Genomic DNA, 24,046 nt, shown 5'->3' on the forward strand with positions numbered 1-24,046 from the left:
TGGGTGCAGAATCCTCACAGTGCGGACGGCTGGCAGGGCTGGGAACCTGGGTCCTCACACAGGAATGAGATTGCAGAGCAGCAACACCTCTTGCCTTTGAAGTCGTTTTATAAAGAATAGCACAGGTTAGGGTTTATGTTCACCCTCCCCTGAGAGGAAAAAAAAAAAAAACCCTCCTGACCACCTGCTGTCTATCCCTCAGAGGAGGGCTCACAGCTATTTATAAAGGCAAGAGAAGTTCTCGGGCAAGATCACGGCTGGAGAAACAGGTCTCCTTCACCCTGCCAGACTTGGTGGTACCCAGGCACAGAGTGGTGGAATCGCATCTGCTGCGTTTCGCCATAACGAGAGCAGGGCTGGAGGATGGGGCCCAGACAGTCCTCCGAGGGTCTGTCCTTGGCCTTCTGACTGTGTCCAGCCATCTCTTCTTTTAGGGTTTCCTTTGACAGAAGACAGCTGGGGCTGGGATAGAGTTTGGGCCACCCCACGTCTAAGATTGGTGAACTGGGGCACCAGGTGAAAATGTTCTGGGGTCCCTCAGGATTGGGATCTTCCCTGAGGCCACGAAGTTCCTCTGATCTGTGACCTCAAGGAAGACAGAGATTGTGTCAGATCAAATGCATCTATAGAGCTGCATGACTACAGGTTAAGTGTGTGACTATGTGTTTCACATGTATGTGGACATGTGTCTCTGATCACATTTGTGTAACCACTAAAGTCTATTTTTAAAGTGCACATAAGAAGTTTGAGTTCTAACTCTGTCTGTCTGTCCATCTGTGATGCTCTTGGCCTTCATCATACCCTATCCTTATACCCAAATCCCATAAAAATATTATCCCCAGCCCCTCCCTTATCCCCATCCCATCCTTACCCTCCACATATCTAGTCTCTTTTAGACCCCAGGGTACCCAACGGTTTCCTTGCTGAGCTGGGAGGAAGGGGGAAGGCAGACAATCTAACAATCCAGGTTCATGTTATGTACAGGTCCTCCTGGGCTCCAGATGCCAGTCTCTGAGCTTAATGCGTCTCCCCAGCCAAAGCCCCCAGGGAAATGCAATGAGGTATTTCAAAGGCCTATTCTTAGCTTCTGAGCCCAGAGTTGAGTTCTGTTTGTCCAGGGTGTCCTGGATCCCCCTGTTGTCCTGAGGACACCTAGGTCCTCCTAGAGGTCCTTGTATCCCACCCCAGGTCTCCCAGAAGCTGAGAGAAGCCAGGACAAAGCTGAGGCTGGAGATGGTGTTCCTCCATCCCCACCCTCTCGCTCTTGGCCTGCCACCAGGCAGGCTGGTGGGCAGAAAGCCAGTCTCCGCATTTGCTCACCCCCCCCCAAAACAGGCAGAGACCACCCTCCAGGGTGCACAAGAAAGGAAAAGGCCAAGAGGAAGGTGAGCCACGAGGCTCTAGGGAAGGGAACGGAGTCCCTCCTCCAGGTCACTTGGACAGCCCCTCAGGTGACTCGATTTCAGTGCTGAAGAGTTCCTTGTAGAGTGGAGGGAAAGCAGCTTGGACCACGATGGGGTGGAGATGCTGGAAGGTTTGCAGCTTTTCCACATGCTGGCTACACAGGCTCCGAAGCTTCCCCTTGGGTGGCAGCTGGACATGGGTTCATGGGGAAGGAAGGTCAGTACTACAGCTCTGTCCCCAGAGCAGAGAAGTACCCCCATCCTTCCTGGGCTTGGATAACCCTCCTTGCTTTCTCCCTGCACACTTGGCACTTGTGGAACAGCCAGATCCCATTGGTAGGGGTAGGTCTGTGTTCAGGCAACTGGAGGCTAGCGAGAGCTGCTGTGGGACAGGTACATGTTTTCTGGCTGAAACCCCCAAATGGTGTTCCTGCTACTCCTAAGATGAGCCCTGTTAAAGACTCTCTAACTCACACTTTATGCTTTTATAATAGTGAAATTCTGTCACTCTCTGTTATGTAATGTTATGTGCCTCTTTGCCGTTGTTGATACTGTTCCCCTCCCCTGGGATGCCTTTCCAATTCTTCTGTGCTTGGCTAATTCTTACTCACCTTCACTGTTACCTCCTCTAGGACTATTTCCCTGGGTTAAGGGCCCTTCCTTTGGGCTTCCCTCTGTGCAGCACTGAAATCCCATTTTAGGAAAATGATCCAATTTGTCCGTCTCCCTACCCTAGATTTAAACTCCTTAGGTAGGGTCTCTCTCTCTCCCTTCCCTCCCTCCCTCTCTCTGTATCCTCTGTACCTATCAAACTGCTTGCACATGGCAAATGCTCAGTAACTGTTTGTTTGGACTAAGCAATTTCCAAGCAGGTACCCAACACTGCAAACAGTAAACCAACACTGCCAGCACTCAGCCAGTGGAGGGGAATGAAAAAGGCCCAGAGAGCCATGAGGAGATAGAGGCAGGGAGACCTCCCTGGAGAAAGGCTGAGAAAACCATTTATCGTCTGCAGTTTCCTGTATAAGCAAGTGAGCCTTAAAAACACCTCTCACCAGCCACCCCCTTTCCCCAGCTTAGCTGCCTAGGAAAGGGCCAGTCAGGGAAGAGCAGGCAGCATGGGATCCCTTGAAATCTCTTGAATTCATCCTCTTTTCATTCCTCCTGCTTTATTTTGCGTTTGTCTGGGCTATTGCAATAGCTTCATTCATTCATTCTTTCATTCATTCTCAAATATTTGTTGAGACCCTTTTGGCTAGGAACTGTGATGGGCTGTGGTGATACATCAGTGAAGAAAATAAAATCTCTACCTTTATTAAGTGTATATTCTAGTGAGGGAGCCGGAAAATAAACATATGTTAGAAAACGTCTTTAAAAAACAATAAAGCAGGGCTTCCCTGGTGGCGCAGTGGTTGAGGGTCCGCCTGCCGATGCAGGGGACACAGGTTCGTGCCCCGGTCCGGGAAGATCCCACATGCCGCGGAGCGGCTGGGCCCGTGAGCCATGGCCGCTGAGCCTGCGCGTCCGGAGCCTGTGCTCCGCAACGGGAGAGGCCACAACAGTGAGAGGCTTGCATACCGCAAAAAACAAAAAACAAAAAAACAAAAAAAAAAACCCCAAAACAAAAGAAAAACAATAAAGCAGAGTGATGGGTAGAGGGCTTTTTGTATGGGGTGGTCTGGGAAAACCTCTCCAGAATGAAGGGCTGGAGCAGGCCATTTGGAAAACTAGGGGAAGAACCTTCCAGGCAGCTGGAACAGCAAAGTCCCGAGAAGCAACCGGGCTTGATGTGTTCAAGGAATAGCAAGGAGGCCAGTGTTGCTGGAATGGGTGACTGAGAGGGCAGTGGAAGGAGATGAGGTGAGAAAAGAAGTCGGGGGGCCAGACACATCATGAGGCCAGTCGGCCACGACACAGACTCTAGATTTGATTTTCAGCATGATGGGCAGCTCTGGGAGCGCTGAGAACAGTACTGTGTGGCTGCCGTGGGACAGACAGGGATGGAGCAGGGGTCCAGTTAAGGAGGCCTCTTTAATGGCCCAAGTGAGAACTGACAGCTAGGGGGTAACAGTGGGAGGTGATGTATTCTGAAGGTGGATCCAACAGAGATTTGCTTTCCAACTGCTCTCTCAGGTTCTCCTCCCCCTAATCTATTCTACCAGACTTGAAGTTTATTTAGGTCAGAGCCTGTCGTTTAAGTCACTTCTGTATTCTCGGCACCTAGCACTCTGCCTGGCACATAGCAAGTGCCCATTGCCTGAACCGTTACATAAATGGTTCCTTTACACTGGTTCCAAATTAAATTGCCTAAATAATAGCTCTGATGATATCATTCGTCTAGCCTTTGGTGCTCTCCATTGCCTGGAAATAAAGTCGTAACTCTTTAATATGGCCTTGAAAGTCCTCTCTGATTTGCTCCTTGACCTAATTTTCAAGCTTGTCTTCTGCTATTTCCTTGCCCCCATCAATCAATCCCAGCTCCTGACCTTACACTTTAGTCAAAATGTTCCATGAACTATTCTCTGTATATGCATTATCTTGCCTCCTTATTTTTCTCCATTATTGTTCCCTAAGCCTGGAATGCCTGCCCCACCCCCTGAAGGCCTGTTAAAATCTTACATATTTCATGGCCTAGTTTAAATGCCATCTTCTCTGGGAAGCATTTATGACCCACTCCTTTTACCCTCAAGTTATTTTTAATCTCTCTTCCATGCTCTCACATTTCCCCAATATCTCTTATTGTAGTACTATATTAGGGGCACAGGGATACGGTAGAAAAAGCCCTGGGATTAAACCTTACATTTATCACTTATAATTGCATAAACTTGGACAAGTCATTTAAGTTTCCTTATCACTACAGGGAGATTTTAACACCTATCTTACTGAGTTGTCATAAAGATGAGCATATCTGTGAAAGCACTTTGTTAATCCCATTATTATTATATCCCATAACACATTCTCCTCTTAGGGTCATTGGTACACGAGTCTCTTCTTCACAGCAGATTAAAAACTCTTGGTGGGGGTAAGGACGGCATCTCTGTATCTTTCCATTCCACAGTACAAGCAGATGCTGGGTAAGTGGTGGCTCTATTAAACTGAATTGTTCCCTGGAGGTCCCTCCCAATTCCAGGCTCCCTAACTTCCCATCTTTACCCACATGGAAGTGACTGATCAGTCCCCTTGCCCCCAGGCTGTTGCAAGCTCTCTCACACAACTTAGCACTCACGCACTTCCTCCTCTGGACCCTCAGACCATGGCCCTCGCAAGCCCTGATGTCACAGATCTGGCACTGGGCCTGACCTCCTCTGTCCCAGGGACTGCTCCTACCTTTGCCAGGATGCCGTGGCGATGAGTCTTGCAGAGATGATGATGAAAGGCCAGCTCCAGACTGTACTGCAGCTGTTCTACTTTCCTTTTCTCTTGGAGCCCTGGCCGGTCTGAAGGAGGGGATGGGACCATAGCAAGAAAAAGAAAGAACATGGACGTTAACTTCCCCAAAAGGGTGTGTCATTCTGGACATCTGTGCTGAATATAGATCTTCCTAGCTGAGTGAGAGAGAGTGTAAGAGTGTGTGTGTGTGTGTGTGTGTGTGTGAGAATGTGTGTGTCTTGGTTTGATAATGGTAAGCTATGGGGCCTTGGGCTGGGCTAGCTTTCTACAAGGAAAACTGGAGAGAGAAGAAAGGGATGAGACATTCCAATCTCCCAGTTCCAAGCTGCTCTATCCCTGGTACCCTGATATTTCACATAGCTAATTCAAAGCTAGGCACTAAAACTCTGCTGTGGGGAAGAAAAAAAAAGTTCTCTCTTCTTCCCCGCCACCTGGCAGGGACGGCTCCAGATAGGAGATGGACTTTGTAAAGCCACCTAGGTCAGCAACAAGGCCTCTGCAGCAGTCTGTGGCCAACTTCAAGAGACAAACCGCCTTTTGCCCTGACTCCATAAAATACCCAGAAGTCATCTCTTAATTCTTTATTTCTAGTTCAAGGGGAATGTTTAGGTCTCTACTCATTGGCAGAGCCAGAAGACTGATAATCTTGGTCTGCAAACTCAGGTTAGCAGCTCAAGCCACTTCCCCAGGTTCTCTGAATCCTCAGCATTCAGCTGGCTCACCAGCCCCACTCCATTCCAGCGGAGCGGACATCCAGAGTCCTGCCATGATGGCATGTTGTCTTTTGTTTTGGTTTGGTTTTCGTTTCTGTTTCTGGCTGCGCTGCGGGGCTTGTGGGATCTTAGTGCCCCAACCAGGGATGGAACCCATGCCCTCGGCAGTCAAAGCGTGGAATCCTAACTACTGGACCGCCAGGGAGTTCCCGATGGCGTGTAGTCTTGAAATGAGTTCACACAGAGCAGTGATTCTCAAGCTTGGTGGCACATTACAATCCCTTGTGAGAGGCTGTTAAAACTTCTGGTGTTCCGGCAGCACCCCAGATCAATGACCTCAGAGTCGCAGCAATCGTTTTTAAAGCTCCCCAGGCGATTCCAACGTGCGGCCGCAATGGAGTCACTGACAGGGACTCACAAGCAGACTAATTTCTCCCAGGGAAATGGCTCACTTCCGCTCTTCCTCACGTCTCCCAACTTCTCCAACCCCGCCTGCGCTGCTCTTTTCCCTCTGTCAGGCTCCCCTGGATCTTTATTTTAACTCATATTTTTACAGCAATATTCGGGGCGGTGGGGGGGGGGCTCATTCTGCTCTTTAAAGTGACTTCCCAGATTTAACCACAAGCGAAGGTCCAGACTCTTCAGTATCTGTTGCGCCCTCCCACTGCCTGAATGTCCTTTACCCAAGCCCAGTGACACTCACTGGCGTTGATGAGGACGAGGGCCGTGTAGAGGGCAATCTCGTCCTCGGAAAAATGCAAGGCACTCAGGGAGTGGGAGAAGTCAAAGATGGAGCTGATGAGCTCGCTGCAGCCTGGTGGGGTGGAAACGAAAGAGTGAGCAAGGTGGGTGAGGCCACAGTGCCCGAGGACACCCGCCCCTTGGTGTTTGGAGCAGAGCAGGCAATCTGTCCTGAAAAGAGGGCGCCCTGGGTCTCCAGGATGGGATTGGCATCCGACTCCTCTCTCTCATTTCCCCCTGCCCCTCACCCAAGGCTCGGAAGAGCTCCATGCCACCGTATTTGCCTTCAAAAAAGACTGTATGGTTGTCAGCATTGTAGGCCCGGCACATCCTGACCAGCACTACTTCCATGGCTCCTGGGGAGTGGGGAGAAAGGCAGGTACACCATCAAACATGGCCAGGAATCTGTCTCTGTCTCCCTCAGTGTCCCAGTTCCCTTAAGGCACCTCCCTCCACGCAGCCCTGCCCGTTTCCTCGTCTGTCCCCACTGCCCCCAGGCCCGCCCCCTCTCCCTGGGCACCTGCTTTGAGTAGCACGATCTGGTCATTCTGGCAGAGCTCCATAAAGCCCGAGAGCCTCTTAGCGAACTCCACCACGTACTGAATGGCCTCGGTGAGGCGGTGGGCACAGCGTTCCCACATCTCCCACATTGACTGCAGGGAAGGAGGGGGTCCCACTGTAGCCCTCTTTATGACCCCGGGACCCCCCCCCCAAGGCCCTGGGAACCCAGACAGATAAACTGCAGGGGGTAGATTCTGAACCGCCACATTCTCAGCACCCGTGTTCTTAGCCTATTCTTAGCACAAATGTTCACTCCAGGTTAATTCCTGTCACTTGGACGCGCTTAGCGCCCACCAGCCACTGGCGCAGAGTTAGCTGTTGTGGGGACTTAACAAACGTCTGAGATACAGCTTTTGCCCTCAAAGAGTGTGCATCTTGTTGAGGTGACTAAGACATACCCAAGTTCAGTACCAAACAGGTGCGTTTAGCGCAGGAGCTGTTGTCAGAGTGACAGGAGGGAGAGAACAAGCTTTGGAGCCAGATGGATCTGAATTTGCCTTCAGATCCACTACTTTGCGACGAGGAGTAAGTCTACGAACTCCTCTGAGCTCAGTTTCTCGGTCCATTAAGAACAGAGATAGATGCCAGCCTCATAGGTTGGTTGTCCTTAGGGTCAAGGATAATTTATGTAAAGCGCTCAGCACAGTGCCTGGCAGAGAAGGAGCGCTTAACAAATGCTGCTCAGGATTCTGACTCTTGTCGTCGTCGATGGAGGAGGAAGGAGCTTAGGCCGAGGTCTGTTCGCCAATGTCGGGGTGATGGGGGAGGTAGGATGAAGGACGCGTAAAATGACCATAGGCAGGAGCTGAGGAGAAGCTCTCATCCATCTACTAGGGTGCGTACTTAACAGCAGTACCCACTGTGTCTTTCTGGGATACCCTGCCTCGCCCCAGCCCACTTGTGTGTGCAGGTGGCTGTCTCTGGACCCCCCAGTGGTGGTGGGAGGTCCTCCCTTCCTTGCGCAGTCTCCTGGCCTCACCTTCCTCTGGTAGCCGGCCACCTCCTCTCGGGAGAAGACGGTGGAGCGCTGTCCGAGCAGGTCCTCCAGCCGCAGCTGACACGTCTCTCGGTAGGACTTACAAACGTTCTGCACCAGATGCTCTGGGGCCGGAGAAGGAGGAGGAAAACAGGGGCTCGATCTCAGCCAGCTCCTACCCTTCCCATACAAGGGGCACTCCACTGCCTGGCCTAGCGCTGCTCTGCCTCCCCCCGAGGCCCCTGTGCACGTCTGGTTTACACGGGGTGCTGACTAGGGCCCCCTTCTTGGAAGCCCCTCCCTTCTCTTCCTCCCCCTCCCTTCTCTCCAGCTACCTCCCCAGGGGCTCACCAATCTCTGTCAGGGAGGCATAAGGCGCCTCTGGGATGCTGCGGAAACTGGGGCTGAAGTAGCTGTCCGGGCCCCGTCCTGGTTCCCCAAGCCCAGGGTGCCTGGGGTCCTCGAAGTGGAGTCCACACCTGTCAGGGGTCGGCTGGCTGCCTGAGCCATAGCAGTTCTCTCTGCTGTCGGTCTTGCCCCGCTCAGGGCTGTATTCCAGGTGGTACGAGGCCCCGTTGAGCCCGGCCTTGGCCAAGCTGTTGGAGTAGGAGGGCCCGCAGCCTGGGGCTCTCAGGAGACTGGGGGGACAGGCTGAGGCCTCCGGCAGGTCAGGCGAGGAGCCCAGGGGCAGCTGCCCATCTGGGAGCCCCAAGGTGCAGGCGAGGGGGTCTGCTCCTTGGGCTCCTGCAGGAGGGGTCTTGGCCGCTTTTTCCCTTTGCTGCTGTTGCCGCTGTTGCAGTTGTTTCTGCACCTCAGCATGCAGGCTGTCCCTTTGCTTCTTGGACATGCGGCCAAACTTGACAGCTGAAAGAGGTTCGGGGATCAGGAGTTTTTGAGGGGGGAGGACAGGGTACGGGGCAGAGTGAGTAGGCATCTGCATCATCACAGGGTGAACTTGCTGCTCCCTGAATAGCTGACTCCAAGCAGAGCTTCTCCAGTCCTGCCTGAGAGCCTCCCTTCAGGGCACTTTTGTTCAAGACCCCTCCCACCTCTCACTCTGGTTTGCTTCGGGGCTCAGTGCAACCCAGACATTTCAGTCTCCCGAGCAAACGCTCCTGGCTCGAATCCACCTTCTACAGAATTCAGAGAAATGAGTCCTGACTGAGGGCCCTGGCCTCCTGATATGGGGCTGGGGGTGGCTGAGTGGGGGGCCTCGAGCTATATTGGGGTCACCGCGCCTGTCTAGGAGGGTCGGAGGAAGAGGAGAGCCGAGAACACAGGTCTCCCTGTGGTCAGGCCTGCAGGCTCCCTGGTGACCTAGATACTCACCACAGCCCAACCCAGGCTCCGTGGCTTGTTTCTGAACATCCTCTTCTGCTCTCTCTTTCCTGCCTTTTCATTTGCCCTGCCACCCCTCCCAGGTGTGGGGACACAGCCCCTGGTCGCCCCGCCTGCCCCTCTGCAACCCTGCGTATTTCCTTTCACTTTGTTATTTTGGGCGCTGAAAAGTGCTGACAGGCTTCTTCTGGCTCCTCATCACCTCAGGTCTCCCCCGGCCCCGGCCTGGGCTCCTTCCGCGGTGTTGCCGTGGGAGCGGTTTGGGGGCTGCGAGGGGGCAGTGGCTGAGGAAGGTGGAGAAAAGCCGCCAGGAACAGCCGGCCTCCCCAGCCTCAGCCTTCTGGGCTGTTCTCAGGCCAACTGTGGTCCCATTCGCAGCCCTCGCCCCCTGGCCCAGGCTGGGGATGGGGCACTACGGAGGGAGACGGAGCTGGAACTGGAGCCATGGGGCAGGAGGGAAAGATGTGGAATGCGGATGGGATCTGGGTCACAGGGGAGTCGGGTGAGGAAACTCCATCCGGAGGAAGGAGCCAATGAAGAGTCTGGGACCTTGGGGAAAGGAGGGTTGTTGTAGCAGAGCCTGAAGCTGGGGACTGTGAAGACCTCTGATGAGGGTAGCCTGCCCACTGCCTCGGTGAACAGTGGAAGAGACAAGGGCCTGCCAGAGGGAGGGACGGAGCCCCCGAAGGGCGTTCTAACCCCTGCCTGGCACAGCAGGTCAGGCTGCCCCTCTGGAGACTGAAGCCCCGGGGGCTGCGCGCTTGGCCTCACCGTCTCGGGACATGCCCAGGGCCAGGCATTTCTGCAGGCGGCAGTGCTGGCATCGGTTTCGGCTAGTGCGGTCAATGGGGCAGTTCTGCTGACGGGTGCAGGAGTAAGCCACGTTACACTGCTGGCTCCGGCGGAAGAAACCCTGGGGAAGGCAGGTGGACACCAGGACTGCTGATCTGGGCCAGGACCAGCTCAGTCCCAAGTGCCTGCAGCCCGCAAGCTCTAGCCCCACCTTTTCCAGATCCTATACGATGCCTCAGTTTTCTCTCCTCCATTGTAATCTGTCCTGCAATCACTTCCCTAGTTGAAGACAAGGCCCTCCTGTGCAGGGCTCTCCAGGCAAGGTGCCACCCGGGCAGCTCCCTAGCTGTCTCAGGAGACCAGCCCCGCAGGCAGAACAAAGGCCACCGAGCCCCCTCTCCCCATCTCTGAAGAGACTGTGTATGTGTGTATACTCACCTTGCACCCCTCACAGGTGATAACCCCATAATGGATCCCAGATGATTTGTCCCCACAGATTTTGCAAGGGATCACTTCAATTTGTGCTAGAAGAGGGAAAGAGCAGAGGTCAGCCCAGGAGCCTTTGGTGTATCCTACCGCCTATACCTGGGGGGCAGATACAGGGACATGGGGCTTCCCTTGCTTCCCTCCCCCGCTCCAGCTTGCTGTTTCCCTCTTGCAAGACGGATGAAGGAGTGAATGCCAAATGCCATTCAGCAAAGTGTCTGTGGAGGCTGTTTTAGTTTCCCGGGCTGGCCGGGGGTTGTATCAGTTCTACAGGGGCAGAGAAAACAGCTGCAGAGGCCACCTGTTCATCCCCTCAAGATGAAAAGCTCTAGTTGCCTCCCTCTTGCCTGGGGACCTAGGAGTCCTCACGGCTTCACAACACCTGCTTCCCGCCCAGGGGGCTTCCTCTGTGCCGCCCTCCCCCACTGGGGCTCGGCCCACAGGGGCAGAGTGTGGGGCATGGTGGGAAGATGTGGTCCACCAGGCAGGAGGCACCTGGGGGACAGGTAGAGATGCCAGCCATCCTCGGCTGGGCAGTGAAGGCTCAGGGAGGGGCTGTGCAGAGACCAGGGGCCGAAGGGGGCAGGGTCCACTGGGTGGGCCCCAGAGAGGGTAAGGAGAAGCCGAGATGGAGCCCAGGAAAGTGGGGTCAAAAAACCAGCTCTGCTGGATGTCTGAGAGCCAGGGAGCGGATCAAACAGTCCTCCTAGGTTCCTGGCCCCAGAGCAGAGGGTGGCTGTGCGTGTCTCCACGTATGAGAGTGTGCATGCTAATGTGTGTACGAGGGCCTCTGCGTCCAACTGTGTGCGCACAAATCATGAAGGTTAACACTGGCTGGGACTACGGACCATCAAATTCAACCTCTTTTTTTCCTTCACAGATGAAGGAATAGGCCAAATGAGATCAGGTGGTTGGCCCAGGTTCATACCGCTAGGTTACCCATGAGCTGGGTCTATATCCCAGTTCCCCATAGCTTTCCATTCGGCTGTTCTGTGTATATGACTTTTGGGGCACACACATCAGTGGGCATGTTGCATGTTTGAAGGGGTGCTCATATGTGTGTGTGTGTGTACACATGAAAGGTACACGTGGTTCGTGAGCCCATAGGCACACGTCTGCTTGAGCTAGTGTGCACACGTGCGTATTTGTTAGTGTTTGTTCACTGGCTGCCAGGACCCCCCTCTCTCCCACTGAGCTCACTATAACCTACCTCCCCGCTCCCTTCACTGTGGTTGGTTACTGGCCCCAGGTTTGCCCCATCCTTGTCAATGCCCACAGGTCTCTGCTGAGTTTCAGGGACCAGGCATTGGCCTCCCCCCAGCCAATTTTTGAAGACACTGGGCAGAGCTGGTGTCCCTTTCATCACTCCTAAGGACATGTGGGTCTCTCCTCTGCCATTGCTGACCTGCTGCCTCCCCTCCGAGGGGGCATGCCTGGGGTGGAGCACATCATAAATTCGTCTAGGACCGTAGCTCCTTCTCATCTCTGATCCCAAGCGTCAGAGGAAGCAGCAGCCTGCCTATAGGGCAAATCCACAGTCCTGTGAACTCTCCTCTGGTCCAGGCCTGGACCCTGGTTGCGTGTAGGACCTGCTGATGTGAGGTGGGGAGGGTGACCATGGCTCCGTGGCACTCCCTGAAATCTTGTTTCCATCATCCTTAAACCGTCATCCCCTCAGGCTAGCCTTGAGCTGGGTCAGAGTAAGCAGCTGCCTTCTCACGGGGGACGGGGTGCATAGGTGTCTAAAGTCCCTCCGTTAGAGCTCGAGGCTTCTCCTCATCCCCAGCCCCACTAGTCTGCCAGCACCCACACAATAGGCTGTGATCATCCAGGACAGACAGCAAGGGAGCTTTGAGCTTCTTTCCAGTAAATTAAGAGCAGATTGGAATGAATGGAGGGAAGAGAGAACAAGCGGGGGGGATTGGGTGCCTGGAAAAGGGGCAGAGAACGTGGGGGCACATGCACATCTGGCCACTGGATTCTCTGGGTCTCAGTTCCCTTGCCAGTAAAAGGTAAGCATAGCCTTCACCGCCTGTCCAGGGGGTGACGGGCGGTAGCACCGTGGGTATGTGGTATCACCTGTGGAAAGCGCTGCGTGGCCGCGAGCACTGTGTGTGCGGGCTACCACCATGCACGGCAGTGGGCGCAGAACCCAGAAGGCATTTGAGGCCCAAGAGAAGTGCTTGTGCCCTGTGGAGTCTGCTCTTGCCTCTCCCCAACGCGTTTCCTCTCCAACACCGTGGGATCTCCCTCCTCGGTGGCCTTAAGCCCAGAGAGGGCAGAAACCAACATGGGTCACCCAAAAAAGTAAGCGGGAGGGAGACTAGGCCAAGCCACAGTGGGAACTCGGGCTCCAGCCCAGTCCTCAACCACAGGCCTCCCTGCCTCTTCCCTTCTCCAAGAGCCACATCCGTGTGCGTGTGTGAGCTGACCACACGGGTAACTCAGACACATCTCTCTGCCCCACAGCCTGACTCACTGCTGGTCCTGGCCCTAGGAACCTCACAACAGTGTCACCAAGACCTCGCCCTTCTCATAGGATGATGTGGCCAGCCACAAACCACCTTCACAAATACCCATGTTTGGGGGACACCAGAGTTTAGACCCCAGCCACCAGGCCAGCCACTCCCCCATGCTCCCCAACCATAGTCAGAGACAGAGGCACACAGTGAGGCAGGCACACAGGGAATGAGACAGGCACATAGGATCAGGGGTTTCAGGCTAGAGGGTCAGACCCTCTAGCCTCTGAGCTAGAAAGACCAAGCGTTTTGGGACCCGGAGACAACAGAGACAGACCCAGAGAGAGAGAGAGCCGCAGAAACACAGAAAAACCCACACTCGTGCCCTGGGCCCATGCCCAGGCCCTGGCCCTCTCAGCACTGTCACGCCCTCTTATCCTACTCCTCCCTCCTGGCCCTGCCACCTGTCCCCCCGCAATGCCATCTACCCAAAACCTCAAAGAGAAAGTACCGGTGCACATGAGTGTGACTTGTGGAGGAGGGGAGGGGAGAGAACGGGAAGAGGACTGGCAGAGGTGGAGGTGGGGTGAGCCGGAGCTGAAAAACACCTCGGATACCTCACCTTCAAAACCTCCCCCTTGAGCCCTGTCCCTGAAGCAGCAGGTGGTGGGAACGCAAATTGGGGAGGGGAGCTGAGTAATCACAGGATTACTCAAGCTGTTTCCCGGGAGCCTGGCCTGCCAGGAACTTACCATCTAAGGGCCTGACAGTGCCAGGAACTAGAACCAAGCCGAGGTCAGGAACGTCTAGGCCAGCCCCTGCAGCACGGCTCCCGCAGCAGCCCTCACTCTGCCCAGCCTCACCTGCCGCTTCGGGAAGATCTTTGTAGCTCACACGGTAGCTCTCTCCCAGGGCCCACCAAAGGAAACCCTCCAGTTCCAAGGAGGGAGAAAGGCCCCTGTGCACACGATACCTCCTGAAACCACCTAGTGACTGCGTGACTCTAGACCTCTGAGTCTTAAACAAGATCACCTAGCGAGCTTGTTAAAATGCAGATCCCCACACGGCAGGTCTGAGGGGGGTCCAGGCTCTCCCATTTGAACAAGCTCTTGGTCGGTGCCCAAGCTTGCTGGTCCTCACCCTACCTTTCTGAGTAGCAAGAATTTAGTCCCTCTTCCTGTTTATGCCTCTCTCTGGGGCATAAGGGTGGGGTTGGTGGTCTCTTCCCCAGCTCATTCTTGTATCTTCCCTGCCATCCAGTGTGACCTCTAAAACTTTATTCTGACATGGTACTAGGTAAAGAAAATGAATCTCTTCTGGACTGCTTCGGGGATTGAAGGATCCCCAGGGAGCTTCCTCTGAGCACCTCCTATGTGGGGAAATATGGTAGAGACAAAGTAGGCTGTCCCCCCTCCCTCCAGCCTCCTCTAATCTCACTGTTCTCGCAGCTGCGAGATTCATTGATAGCGCCCTTTGAATGCATCCAGAGCTTGGCCCTGTGCCACCTTAGGAAGCCAGCCCTGGGCCCTGTCCAGGTGCCCTACACCACAGAGAGGAAGTGGTGGGAGCAAAGGAGGGGCTGCAACCCAGGGGGATCTCTCCCCTCAAACCCCAGAACCACCCCCCAGCTCTGGTAGAGAAAGGATGCAGCCAGAGGACCCAGATTGGCTGGGGTCCTCATCTTCTCCTGGTGCCCCAGCAGTCTAAAGCTAGGCTTTTCCTCTTTTCTCTTTCTCTCTCCTTTTCTCCAATGGACATCGATTAAGGGGGATGAGTAATAAAGATAGACATCAGCACTGGCTGAATTCTTATTCTGTGCCAGGCGTTACATACATTTTTCATTTAATGATCACAGCAATCCTGTGAAGTAGGTACTATTTGTATTGCCCCCATTTTACAAATGAGAAAACTGAGTCCAGGGGAGAGTAAGCGGCTTGACTAAGTAGCAGAAGTAGCAGATCTGGCATGTGAACCCAGGTCTCTGTAACCTGAGAGCCAGTGTCCCCAACCATTGAGCCATATACTCTACAAGGATGAGACGCCCAAATGCATGGGGCGGAATGGGATGGGGGACAAGGTTACCGGCTGCAGGGGAGAGTGTGAAGTGAGGGGGTGGGCTAGGAACGGAATTCAGGGGGGACACCCATGGAAGATTCATGCCAAGATTCACGTCTAGTCTAAAGATCCAGAGAGACGTTATTCCCTCTGTCCCACATCTTCTGTGGTACCAGCCCCCTCCTGCTTTTACCCTTGGCTTCTAAGGCCAGGGAGGCAGGGCTCGCCCATCCCACCAGAGCTCCTGACTTGGGACTCCTCGGGAGACCACAGCTCCCTTGCGGTGTGGACTGGCTTTCACACATCTTGGTAGGTCTCTCTGCAGGAACGAATGAGTGAGTGAGCAAGAGGAATGGATCTCTTTTCTTAGCTTAGGGCCCCCTCACCCCACAGCCCAAACTAGTCCCTCTCCTCCCACGGAGACCACAGCTCCGGCCAGGGAACCCCTGTGTACCCCAGCCTGTCACCAGCTTCCCTCCTTTCTCAGCTCTCAGTTCCCACAGCTTCTGCAAAGCTGGAAACCACGGCGGTGGGCTCCGCCACAAAGAGCAGGAGGGGGAGGGTTGGGTTGGGGGTCAGGAGACAAGCAGTTGTACCTGGTGAACGCTCCTCCCTGCCCATGGTGAGAATTTTCTGCTGATACACCCAGATCCCAGGCTGAGAAAGTAGTGAAGCTAAAACTCAGGTGGGCGAGGGAGAGTCTGGGGTTTTGAAAAGCCACGAAAGACAGCCAGCCACCTGAAACCCCCCCCCCTTGGTGCCCTGCCACCCCCGCAGTCTGGGACAGGAGAAAGGAGGGGAAACAAAAAAAACGAGTGAAAACAACCAGTGGCTGGGGGGAGGACATGAATCACCAGGAGGAAGCTGTGAGGGGTGGGAGCCCAGACGCCACAATCAGTGGCCTTCCCGGCCTCCGGGCTGCATCTCCTCTCCAGAGTGCCTCTGCTGGTGCAGACACCAGTGGACCCAGGAGGACCCTGGCTCTGGCCCTGAGGCCCTGCTCTGTTGCCGTCCCTCCTCCCAGATAGACATCTCCATCCTTCCTGAGCCCAGAGTCCCAGGGAGGGGCAGCATTGCAGCAGCAGAAGGAGTGGAGATTAGATCTCAGAAAGGACTAGTCACTGGAGGAGGGAGGAGACGCCAGGGCTGCCTTTCTTGGAGAGCTCTTAGCATGGGAAAGTCCCCGTTCCCTGTTTGAGGCAGTGGCCTGGGGGCAGGGGAGGGAGAGGGAGCCCCTGGGAGGGGCAGCCACGCCAACACCCACATTTCATTGTGGTGGGACGGGCTGGGATGCTCCCAACATCTAGGGCCTTGGGCTGGGGGTGTTTGGGAATCCCGTTAGGCATGGGAAGAGGGCAAAAGGCGAAGGTGCAACAGTGATGCGAGGAAGGAGGGGGCCCTTTGTAAAGGGCTCTCAGGCTGAGGTCTGTGGCACCCGGGAACTTGGACTTCTTTCTGGCCCACGGCTCCTCATTATCATGACCAGACTGGAGATAGATCAGGGCACAGCAAAGACAGGCATGCAACCTCGTACCCCTCGTCCTCTCACCTCCCCATCCAGGCCGAATGCTGGGGCCTCATGTCTCTTGGCTCCACACCGGCCGTGCCCCAGAGTGAGCTGACGGGGCCACCCTCCCTCTGGCTGGCTGGGGAGTCTTTCTGGCTAATGGACATTTCCTCTCTACTGACCAGCATGTTGCCATGGCAGAGAGCCTGTATCATTCCTTCAGAACTTCTAGAAATCCCAAGCCTCCCACTTTCTGCCTTCCTAGACCCGATCAATACTCAGTGTCTCCCCTCTCCTGCCAGCTTTCTTTCCTCTCTGTCTCTCCCTGCGTCTGTGTGCCCTTCCATCTTTGCACTCCAGTTCTGTCTCAGGCTAGACACCGCAATGTTTTGACTCTCCTGGCATTTCTCCAGTTATATCTCTACCTGGACATCACTCTCTCCCCATGTGTTGCATAGATCTTTCGTCATTTGAGTTTGGCCTCTGCATCTCTCTTTATTTCTTGATCTATTTCTGCTCCTTGTGTGTCTGGCCCTTGGGTCTTTGGGTGTGTCACAGTCCCAAGACCCCAGTGCTCTGCCTGCCCCAGCTAAGGTCAGAGAACATGGTGATGGCTGGTACTCACTAGGGGGTCAGGGCAGTCAGATAATCTGGGGCTATGAGATACCCAGGGATGTCCTAGTGAGAAGGACCAGAGGTACGAACCCCCAGATTGGAGGAGACCCCTCTCTTGCCTACTGCCCAGGGGGATATCATGTAGAGCTGACCAAGTGTCTCCCCCATCTAGTCCCAGGAGCTCCTGCCCTCCTGCCGGGCTCTGAAGCACATCTGATCATTGCTTCCCAGGGTGGATTTGCTGATTTGAGACCATTTCTGGGAAGACCGGTTTGCTAACCTTTGCTGCTAATGGGAAGAAGCTAGAAGGGAAACTGAAGCCCCAAGAGGCCCTTCTTCTTGTGGAAGATTCTGGCTCTTCTCCTCACCCCTCCTGACCTGCCTCAGCTCATACACATGCACTGGAGTCTCCGTCCCAAACGTGGAAATGAAGTTCTTTCCTTTCCTTGGTCGCCTCTGTGTACCCTCTGGGAGAGCTGAGTTTCCTCCACTACCCTTGGAGGTGCTTAACTCAGAGACCAGCGCTCTCTCTTTGGTCCTGGGCCCTCAGAACTGGGCGCTTCCCCAAAGTTGGTTCTGTTTTAAAATTCAACTTACTTGTTTTAAGGAGACAAGGGCCCAATGACTTGCCTAAGGCTACAAGGCTAGTCTGTGAGAGGCGGCACCAGAACATGGTCTTTAGACTCAGCCCACGGGTCTTTCCAGGATCTAATATGGCCTCTCTTTTGTGGGTTGTGGGAAGACCCCAGGTTGAGGCTGGGGGTACCTCAGGCCTCAGGCCACAGGGGCATGGGACTTCCCTTTTCCTCCTTCGCCCTGTGCTCTGAGAGGTCCTCTGGCTTCCCTTACAAGGGCGAGTTGCCCACCCCTGCTCTGCTAGATGGCACAGGGACCCCAGACATCTGCCCACCAGCTGTTGGCCCATGGCTCTGGGCCAGGAAACGGGTGAAGCTGAGGGCTTTTTGCTCCCATCTCCACTGTGTGATCCTACTCATCAAACAGGCATCTGAACCTGGGGTGGGGTCTCTCTGTCTCTCTCTCTCTCTCTCTCTCTCTCTCTCTCTCTCACACACACACACACACACACACACACACACACACAGCACCCTGGCTGGATTCCACTTGGTCATCATGTTCCTGCATTGGGCAGAGAGTGATGGAGAGGCCTGGATGCTGGGGTTCTGACCGCCTCTGCCTGCTGACCTGGCTTTACCCTCACTGTCCCACCGCTTCAGGGTACAGCAACTCCTTCGGACTCTTTTCTCACCCTACTCTCAGGCCGTTTGGAGGCACGGAGGGAAACACTGCAATGGGAGCCAGGGGAGGGAGTTCAGGCTGGCTTATAATTACCAACCTCCCCCTACTACAGCTGTGTGATCTGGGGTGAAGCACTGGGCCTCTCTGGGTCTCAGTCTCTTTTTGTAAAACGAGGGGCAGGGTACCTCAGATACTCTTGGAGATCCTTTTCAGAGCCCATGACACAGGAGTTCCTCAATAGTCCCTTTACTGGGGCTGCTCTAAGAGAACTGCTCGGGGAGCCAGACTCCCCGACTATTCCACCCATCTCCCAACAGACTTGGCCTTGACCGGGACACCCCCTGCCAGGGAAGAGCACTCAGCTCTGCTCACACTGTTCCCAAGGTGCCCGTCCTTTCCAGAGGGCCCCAGGCTTCCCCTCTCCCGGGTGGCCCATTCACTTACTTCTCATGACTGAGTCGTGGGCTTTGCCGCCTGGGCTCCCTGTCCTTCTCAGCAGGGGTGTTCCAGGGATGGGGCGCAGATGGCAGTGGGGCTGCGGGCCGTGGCTCTGCACCTAGCTCTCCCCCAATGCTGCTGGGCAGGGGGTTTAAGATCTGCACCCCACAGGTGGCCGAGTGACAACCCCCCCCAGCTCCACCCCCCCACCCCTCTGGGGTGTAGTGGGTAGGATGACAGGCGCCCCATGTGGCCAATCTGGGCCTGGGGCAGAGTGTGAGGGGCGGGGCAGCCAATCGCAGGGGGCGTTGGAAAATTCCAAAACCACAGGCGAAAGACACACGCGGTAAAAGCTGTTTCCACCCGCCAGGGTAGTTCTGGCTGGGGAGCCGGAATGGAGCTCACACGAGCCTGGGGCCAGGTCCCTACTCCCCCTCCCCCCGAGGATCCCAGAGCCTGACCCTCTTTGCCAGGTGACTCCAGGGACAGGGATATTTCCAGAGGTAAGTCACAGAATGTCTGCCTGGGGCCACCTGCGACCCTGTGGACTGCCAAGAGCCGAGCTCAGTGAGATGCAGTCTGGGAGGCTGCCCCACCACCTACCATGCTCATGCCCTCCCTGCAGACACGGTGCATGCCCTGGGCTAGGGAATAAATGATAATAGTAGCAGTAATAATCATCAGACAAATGCCACTATCTGTAGGAAGGGTTAGTCCATCAGAAACTTCCTCAGGAGCAAAAGTGCTGAAATTGGAATGCGGATGATGATGACGATGATGATGGTAATGCTTAGCCATATGCCAGCAATGGTTCTTAACGTTTTATGTGGATTAGCTAATCCTCAAAAACTACTTTATGTGGTAGGTACCGTTATACCTATTTCAAAGATGAGGAAAAGGAGACACAGAGGGGTTAGGTATCTTGCCCAAGGTCACACAGCTAGTAAAGTGGTGGCGTCCGGATTCAAAATCAGGCAGTTTGGCCCCAGACTCCACTTGAGGAATGGGAAGTTTTCTCTGGTTCAGGTCTGCTTACGAGGGTCTCCTGGTGTGCAAATCTCTCTGTAGAGTTGCTTGGCCTTGGGGAGGCCAGTCAACTTCAGAGGCTCTCTGAGCCTCATAGCTGCTCCGTGGGGTACCTCAGCCTCGGGGTTCCCTCTTCAGGATCCCTTAGTAATCAGGCCCCCTCTTGGTCTGGGGGGGTCCCTCTCGGGTTCCTCCCTCCTTGGGGTTGTCTCGGACCCCCTTTGGGGGGCTGTCTCAATTCTGGAGTCCATTTTTCAGAGCCTCTGGGCCTGGGGGAGGTGTTCATCTCTCCTGGATTCTCTGGGCCAACACTCCTAAGAGGTCTCTGACCTTGCCGGGACTCCACGACTCCTCAGCCTGGCACAAGCCTTTCCCCGCTGGCCTTCCTCGGGCTCTCAGGAGCTGGGCAGTGGGTTGGGGGAGGACACTCATCGGTGGGGGTGGGGTGAGGGGGTGGCTGCACGGGGCCAGTGGGTTGCGAAGGGGTAAGGGGGTGTGGTCCTGGCCGAGGTTTCTGCGGTAAGGGGTTAAGGGTAGGAATGGAGCTGAGCCTCTTCCAGTTCCAGATGCTCTGAAAGTCCCCCATCTCCCCCCACCCACATATGGTCCCTGGTCCTCACCTCCCCCACCTCCCCCACGTCACTCCTTGACCCGCTTTCCTCCCAGGGCCCTGCTCAGCATTTCCGTGGGGCCCTGTGGCTAGGGGCAGGCGAGGCACCGATCAGGATTGTGCTGAGCAAAGCAACCCCCCCACCAGAAGGATGTAGCCTCCCGGTGGCCCCCCAGCCCCTGTGTGACCAGCTCAGGGAGGAGGGTGAGGCTTTTGCCCTCTGAGATCTCTCTGCTTGGAACAGGGAGCTCTAGCAGTTTTGACAGCAGGAGGAGTCGCAGTGAGCTCTCAGGGGGAACTGGTAGGCAATCCAAGAGAGGGCCATAGAGAAATGCAGGTGGCCTCTCCTACCCCAGAGTTGTCCTCATCAATTCAAGGATGCTTAGAAGGCCTTCCTCAGAGTGCCCTCAGGCTGGTAAGGGCATGTGGATGGGACATGAGCTTTGAGACCAAGGTGCGGTGGGTGCATTTTCTGGGGGACTAGCCTCTCCCATGAACTAGGAGGATAGATCTGATGTGCTGAGAGTTCCCTAGAGAGGATGTTACTTGCTAGAATCCATTGGGAAGCCTTTCCTGAGCTCTAACCCCTTTCTCACATGCTGTAGCCTCAGTCTTTCAGGGCCCCAGGACCCAGAGTGTTCCTATCTATGTGTTTCCTACAGAGATGAAGGCTTTCCTGCTCTCTAGCCCTGCACAGGCTGGCCCCAGGCTTGTTCACACCTCGGGATGTGTTAACCACCGAGATGAACACCAAACCTGGCTCTGCCTCCACAAAGCCTGGTGCAGCCTCTCGGAGTCCCTGAGGCCACCCTGCCTCCCCGTCTCCCCGCTGGCCCAGCGATCTGCCCCACCCCCTTGCGTCTCCTGTGCCTCTGTCCAGCAGCTTCCTCTCCTTCTACCATGGCCCGCTTTCACTGTTCTCTCCTTGTTTCTTCGCGATGTTCCCTCTCTCTTCAGGCTTCTTTCTTACCTCTTCCGATTGCCCTAACCTTGAGGTTTCTGCACCTCTGCCCCTCCTTTCCCCATCTCCCCATCTCCCCCGTTTTTCTAGGCTCCACCTCCCTTCAGGCCCGGACATCTCTGCCCAGCTCCTCCATCTCTGCACAAGGCACGCGCCTTTCTTTTACACGGACCTCCCTGGAACCCTTGCTAAATTCTTTGCCATCTCTCCACGCCCCAGCACCAGTTCCTACCCCAATTCTCTACTCACAGGTGTGGGTCTTCTTTGCAGCCAGCAGCTCTGTGAAGAGAAGAGAGGGGGTCAGGGCCAAAGGTTGAGGACCACGGAGGACCGAGAGACACTCCCCAATGCCCAGGCCCTCATCCCCACCCCATTCCTTCCCAGCAGAACCTGCCATCTGAGTAGAAGGTAGGACCACCCTCCAGTGCACCCTTCTCTTCACTCTCTGCCCTACAGTCACATGAGGCCTCTTCCAGGTCCTCGGAAGTGCCGGGCTCCTGACTACTCTGGGACCGCTCCACACTATTCCTTCTGCCTGGAATGCCCTTCCCTTGCCCCTCATCAATCTAGATAACTTTTCATCCCCCAGGTTCCTGATTATGTCTTTTCCTTGGAGAGAGCTCCTCCTGCCTTTGTGCTTACACACTCAGCACGAGCATTTGAGTTCCTGGTACTCACCACATCATCTCACTGCTGTAACTGTGAAATCTGTGAACCGGGGCTTTCCTGCTAGACAGTGAGCCCCATGGAGGCAGGGACCGTGTCTGCCTTGCTCATCTTGTGATTCTGTTGTGCCTGCCCCTTAGAGGTGCACAATAAATACTCGCAGCCCAGCCGGAGGTCAATCTCTTGGTTGCTCATTTGTGCCTGAGAGCAGCTGGGAATTCCAGAGGCGTGGTGGTTGAGGGTAGGGGAGTGAGGATGTTAGGGGGAAGAGGAGGGGAGAGCTGCAAGCACAGACCCCTGCTATGCCTCCTGCAGGCTCTGGCTCCATTGGCTCCCCAGCCTGCAGAGGACGGGATCCCTCCCACCCCGCTGCTGTGTGTGCCTGGTCCAGGGGGAGGGCAGGCAGTAGGGAGCACAGGCGGGTTGATGCGGGGTGGGCAGGGAGGCACAGACCTCCAGAGGGGCAGCTGCTGAGGGGAAAGCCTGGAGCATTGTTGGAGTGGGGAGGAGCGCGTCGTTCATTCATTCATATGGTTAGCTTTTATTAAACACCTACCAAGGGAGCCCCTGAGAAGAAGCTTCCCCTGCCAGGCCTTGGTGCATTTCTTATATCCACACAGCGGCTTCTCACAGAGCACAGGGCCAGTCTTTCATTTCAGAAAACCCTGCAGGTCTGCCTTATGCCTCTTATAGTTTCCCTAACCTCTGACTCTGCTGTCTTGTCGTTTTTTTCCTTCTACTTGTCCAGTCCTTGACACCCCCCCCCCCCCGGCTTCGGTTCAACCCACCCGCGCCCCCCACCCCCACCCCGCGCGCGCACACACACACACACACACACACACACACACACACACACTGTCCCTCTGCCCAGGAGATGCTTCTTACAAGCAGGCTTCCTCTGCTGGGCTGGGTGGGGGCGGGCGAGTGGACTTGAAGGCCTGGGTTCTGCTGGGGGTGGGGTGGGGGGGAGGACTGCCCAGAGAGGGAGTGGCTCCATCCGGCCCCTCCCGCCTCCCCACCCATCCTGCCTGGCTCCACCCAGCTTCCTCCCTGACGTGGCACCGTCTCTTTGGCCTCCAGCCTTGCGCCTCAGAGCAGGCCTGGGGTAGGGGTGGTCCCCGTGCTTGCCCCGGCAGTGGAGTTCTTCCTACACCAGGTGGCCCTGCAGCCTCTCCCCCTCAGCGCTCACACCCTGACCTAGCACATGGCCCTGGGATCCTGCAGAGAGAGTCTCTGAGTTAGACCATCTGCGGGCCCAAGGACCGCCTGACTCTCCGTCCCCCGCTGCCCCTGGCTGAGTGCCCCACATTTTCTGCAGAAATGAGACCCCATCCCCCAGGGCAGTGGGGAGGAATGTGCTGGGCTGGTGGGCAAGGACGGTGGACAGGGTTCTATTGCTTTCTCGCCGACCCTTTGTCATCCCTAAAGGCAGGACGGCTTCCTCCGTTGCTGAATGAACAGAAAAAGGTGGAGTGGTCAGCCTCCCACTGCTGCCTGGGGTCCCAGCCAGATGAGCAGTGTCTGCCTTTTCTCCCAGGGAGCGCTCACACTTGGGACGTGGACCCTTCCTCCCTCCAGCTTCCCTGACTCTGCTCCCCTCTCCTCCCCCGTCCCACCCGTCTCTTCCTTCTTCAGCTCTCCCCTTCTTTCCCCTCTCTGTGCTTCCTGTCTCTCCCCCTTCCTATTTCTCCTCCTCTGTCAGGTCCCCAGCCCCTCCTCCCATTTCTCCTTCAGTCTCTATGGAGACCTGTCCTTTCTCACCAGCCTGCCTTCCCCTGCCGACTCATCTTTCTCTCCTTCTCTCTTTGCTTGCCCCTCCTCCCTCCTCACTTCCCGACCAGTCTCTTGCCCTCTCTCCCTCTCCTCTAAACCTCCTGGCAGCCCCTTCCACCTGCCTGCAGGGCCCTAGGGCCTCTTACCCTGCGAGGCTCGGTGGTGTCTCTGTGGGGCCCTGTCCATGGGGCAACTCCCTTGGTGCCGTCCTTGCTGCCCTGGCTGCCCAGGAGGGCAGGGAGCAGGGCCCAGGGGAGGGAAGAGGGAGGAGGGAGGGAG

General features: G+C 55.6%; 1 protein-coding gene and 1 long non-coding RNA gene across 6 annotated transcripts in view; one reads left to right on the forward strand and one right to left on the reverse strand.

Moving 5' to 3' along the window:
- The window catches only part of LOC137219359 (uncharacterized), an 88,139-nt gene that overhangs the window by 12,629 nt on the left and 51,464 nt on the right, over window positions 1-24,046 (forward strand). The gene's annotated exons all lie outside the window — the stretch shown is intronic.
- RORC (RAR related orphan receptor C) lies at window positions 91-24,039 on the reverse strand. 5 transcript variants are annotated; one of them, XM_067727806.1, is made up of 11 exons: window positions 23,914-24,039; window positions 21,578-21,607; window positions 10,353-10,438; window positions 9,894-10,035; window positions 8,136-8,648; window positions 7,788-7,909; window positions 6,768-6,900; window positions 6,532-6,603; window positions 6,210-6,320; window positions 4,731-4,840; window positions 91-1,593 (listed from the first exon to the last, which is right to left on the reverse strand). In XM_067727806.1, the coding sequence occupies exons 1-11, from the start codon at window positions 23,951-23,953 to the stop codon at window positions 1,432-1,434; spliced, it is 1,521 nt and encodes a 506-aa protein (XP_067583907.1). In that variant the 5' UTR covers window positions 23,954-24,039; the 3' UTR covers window positions 91-1,431. The 5 variants fall into 5 exon arrangements, with proteins under 5 accessions (XP_067583907.1, XP_067583906.1, XP_067583910.1 ...); XM_067727805.1 differs by having other exon boundaries at window positions 6,496-6,603; XM_067727809.1 differs by lacking the exon at window positions 23,914-24,039 and adding an exon at window positions 22,007-22,766 and having other exon boundaries at window positions 6,496-6,603.

This window comes from Pseudorca crassidens, chromosome 2, assembly GCF_039906515.1.
Source record: "Pseudorca crassidens isolate mPseCra1 chromosome 2, mPseCra1.hap1, whole genome shotgun sequence".
Lineage (NCBI taxonomy): Eukaryota > Metazoa > Chordata > Mammalia > Artiodactyla > Delphinidae > Pseudorca > Pseudorca crassidens.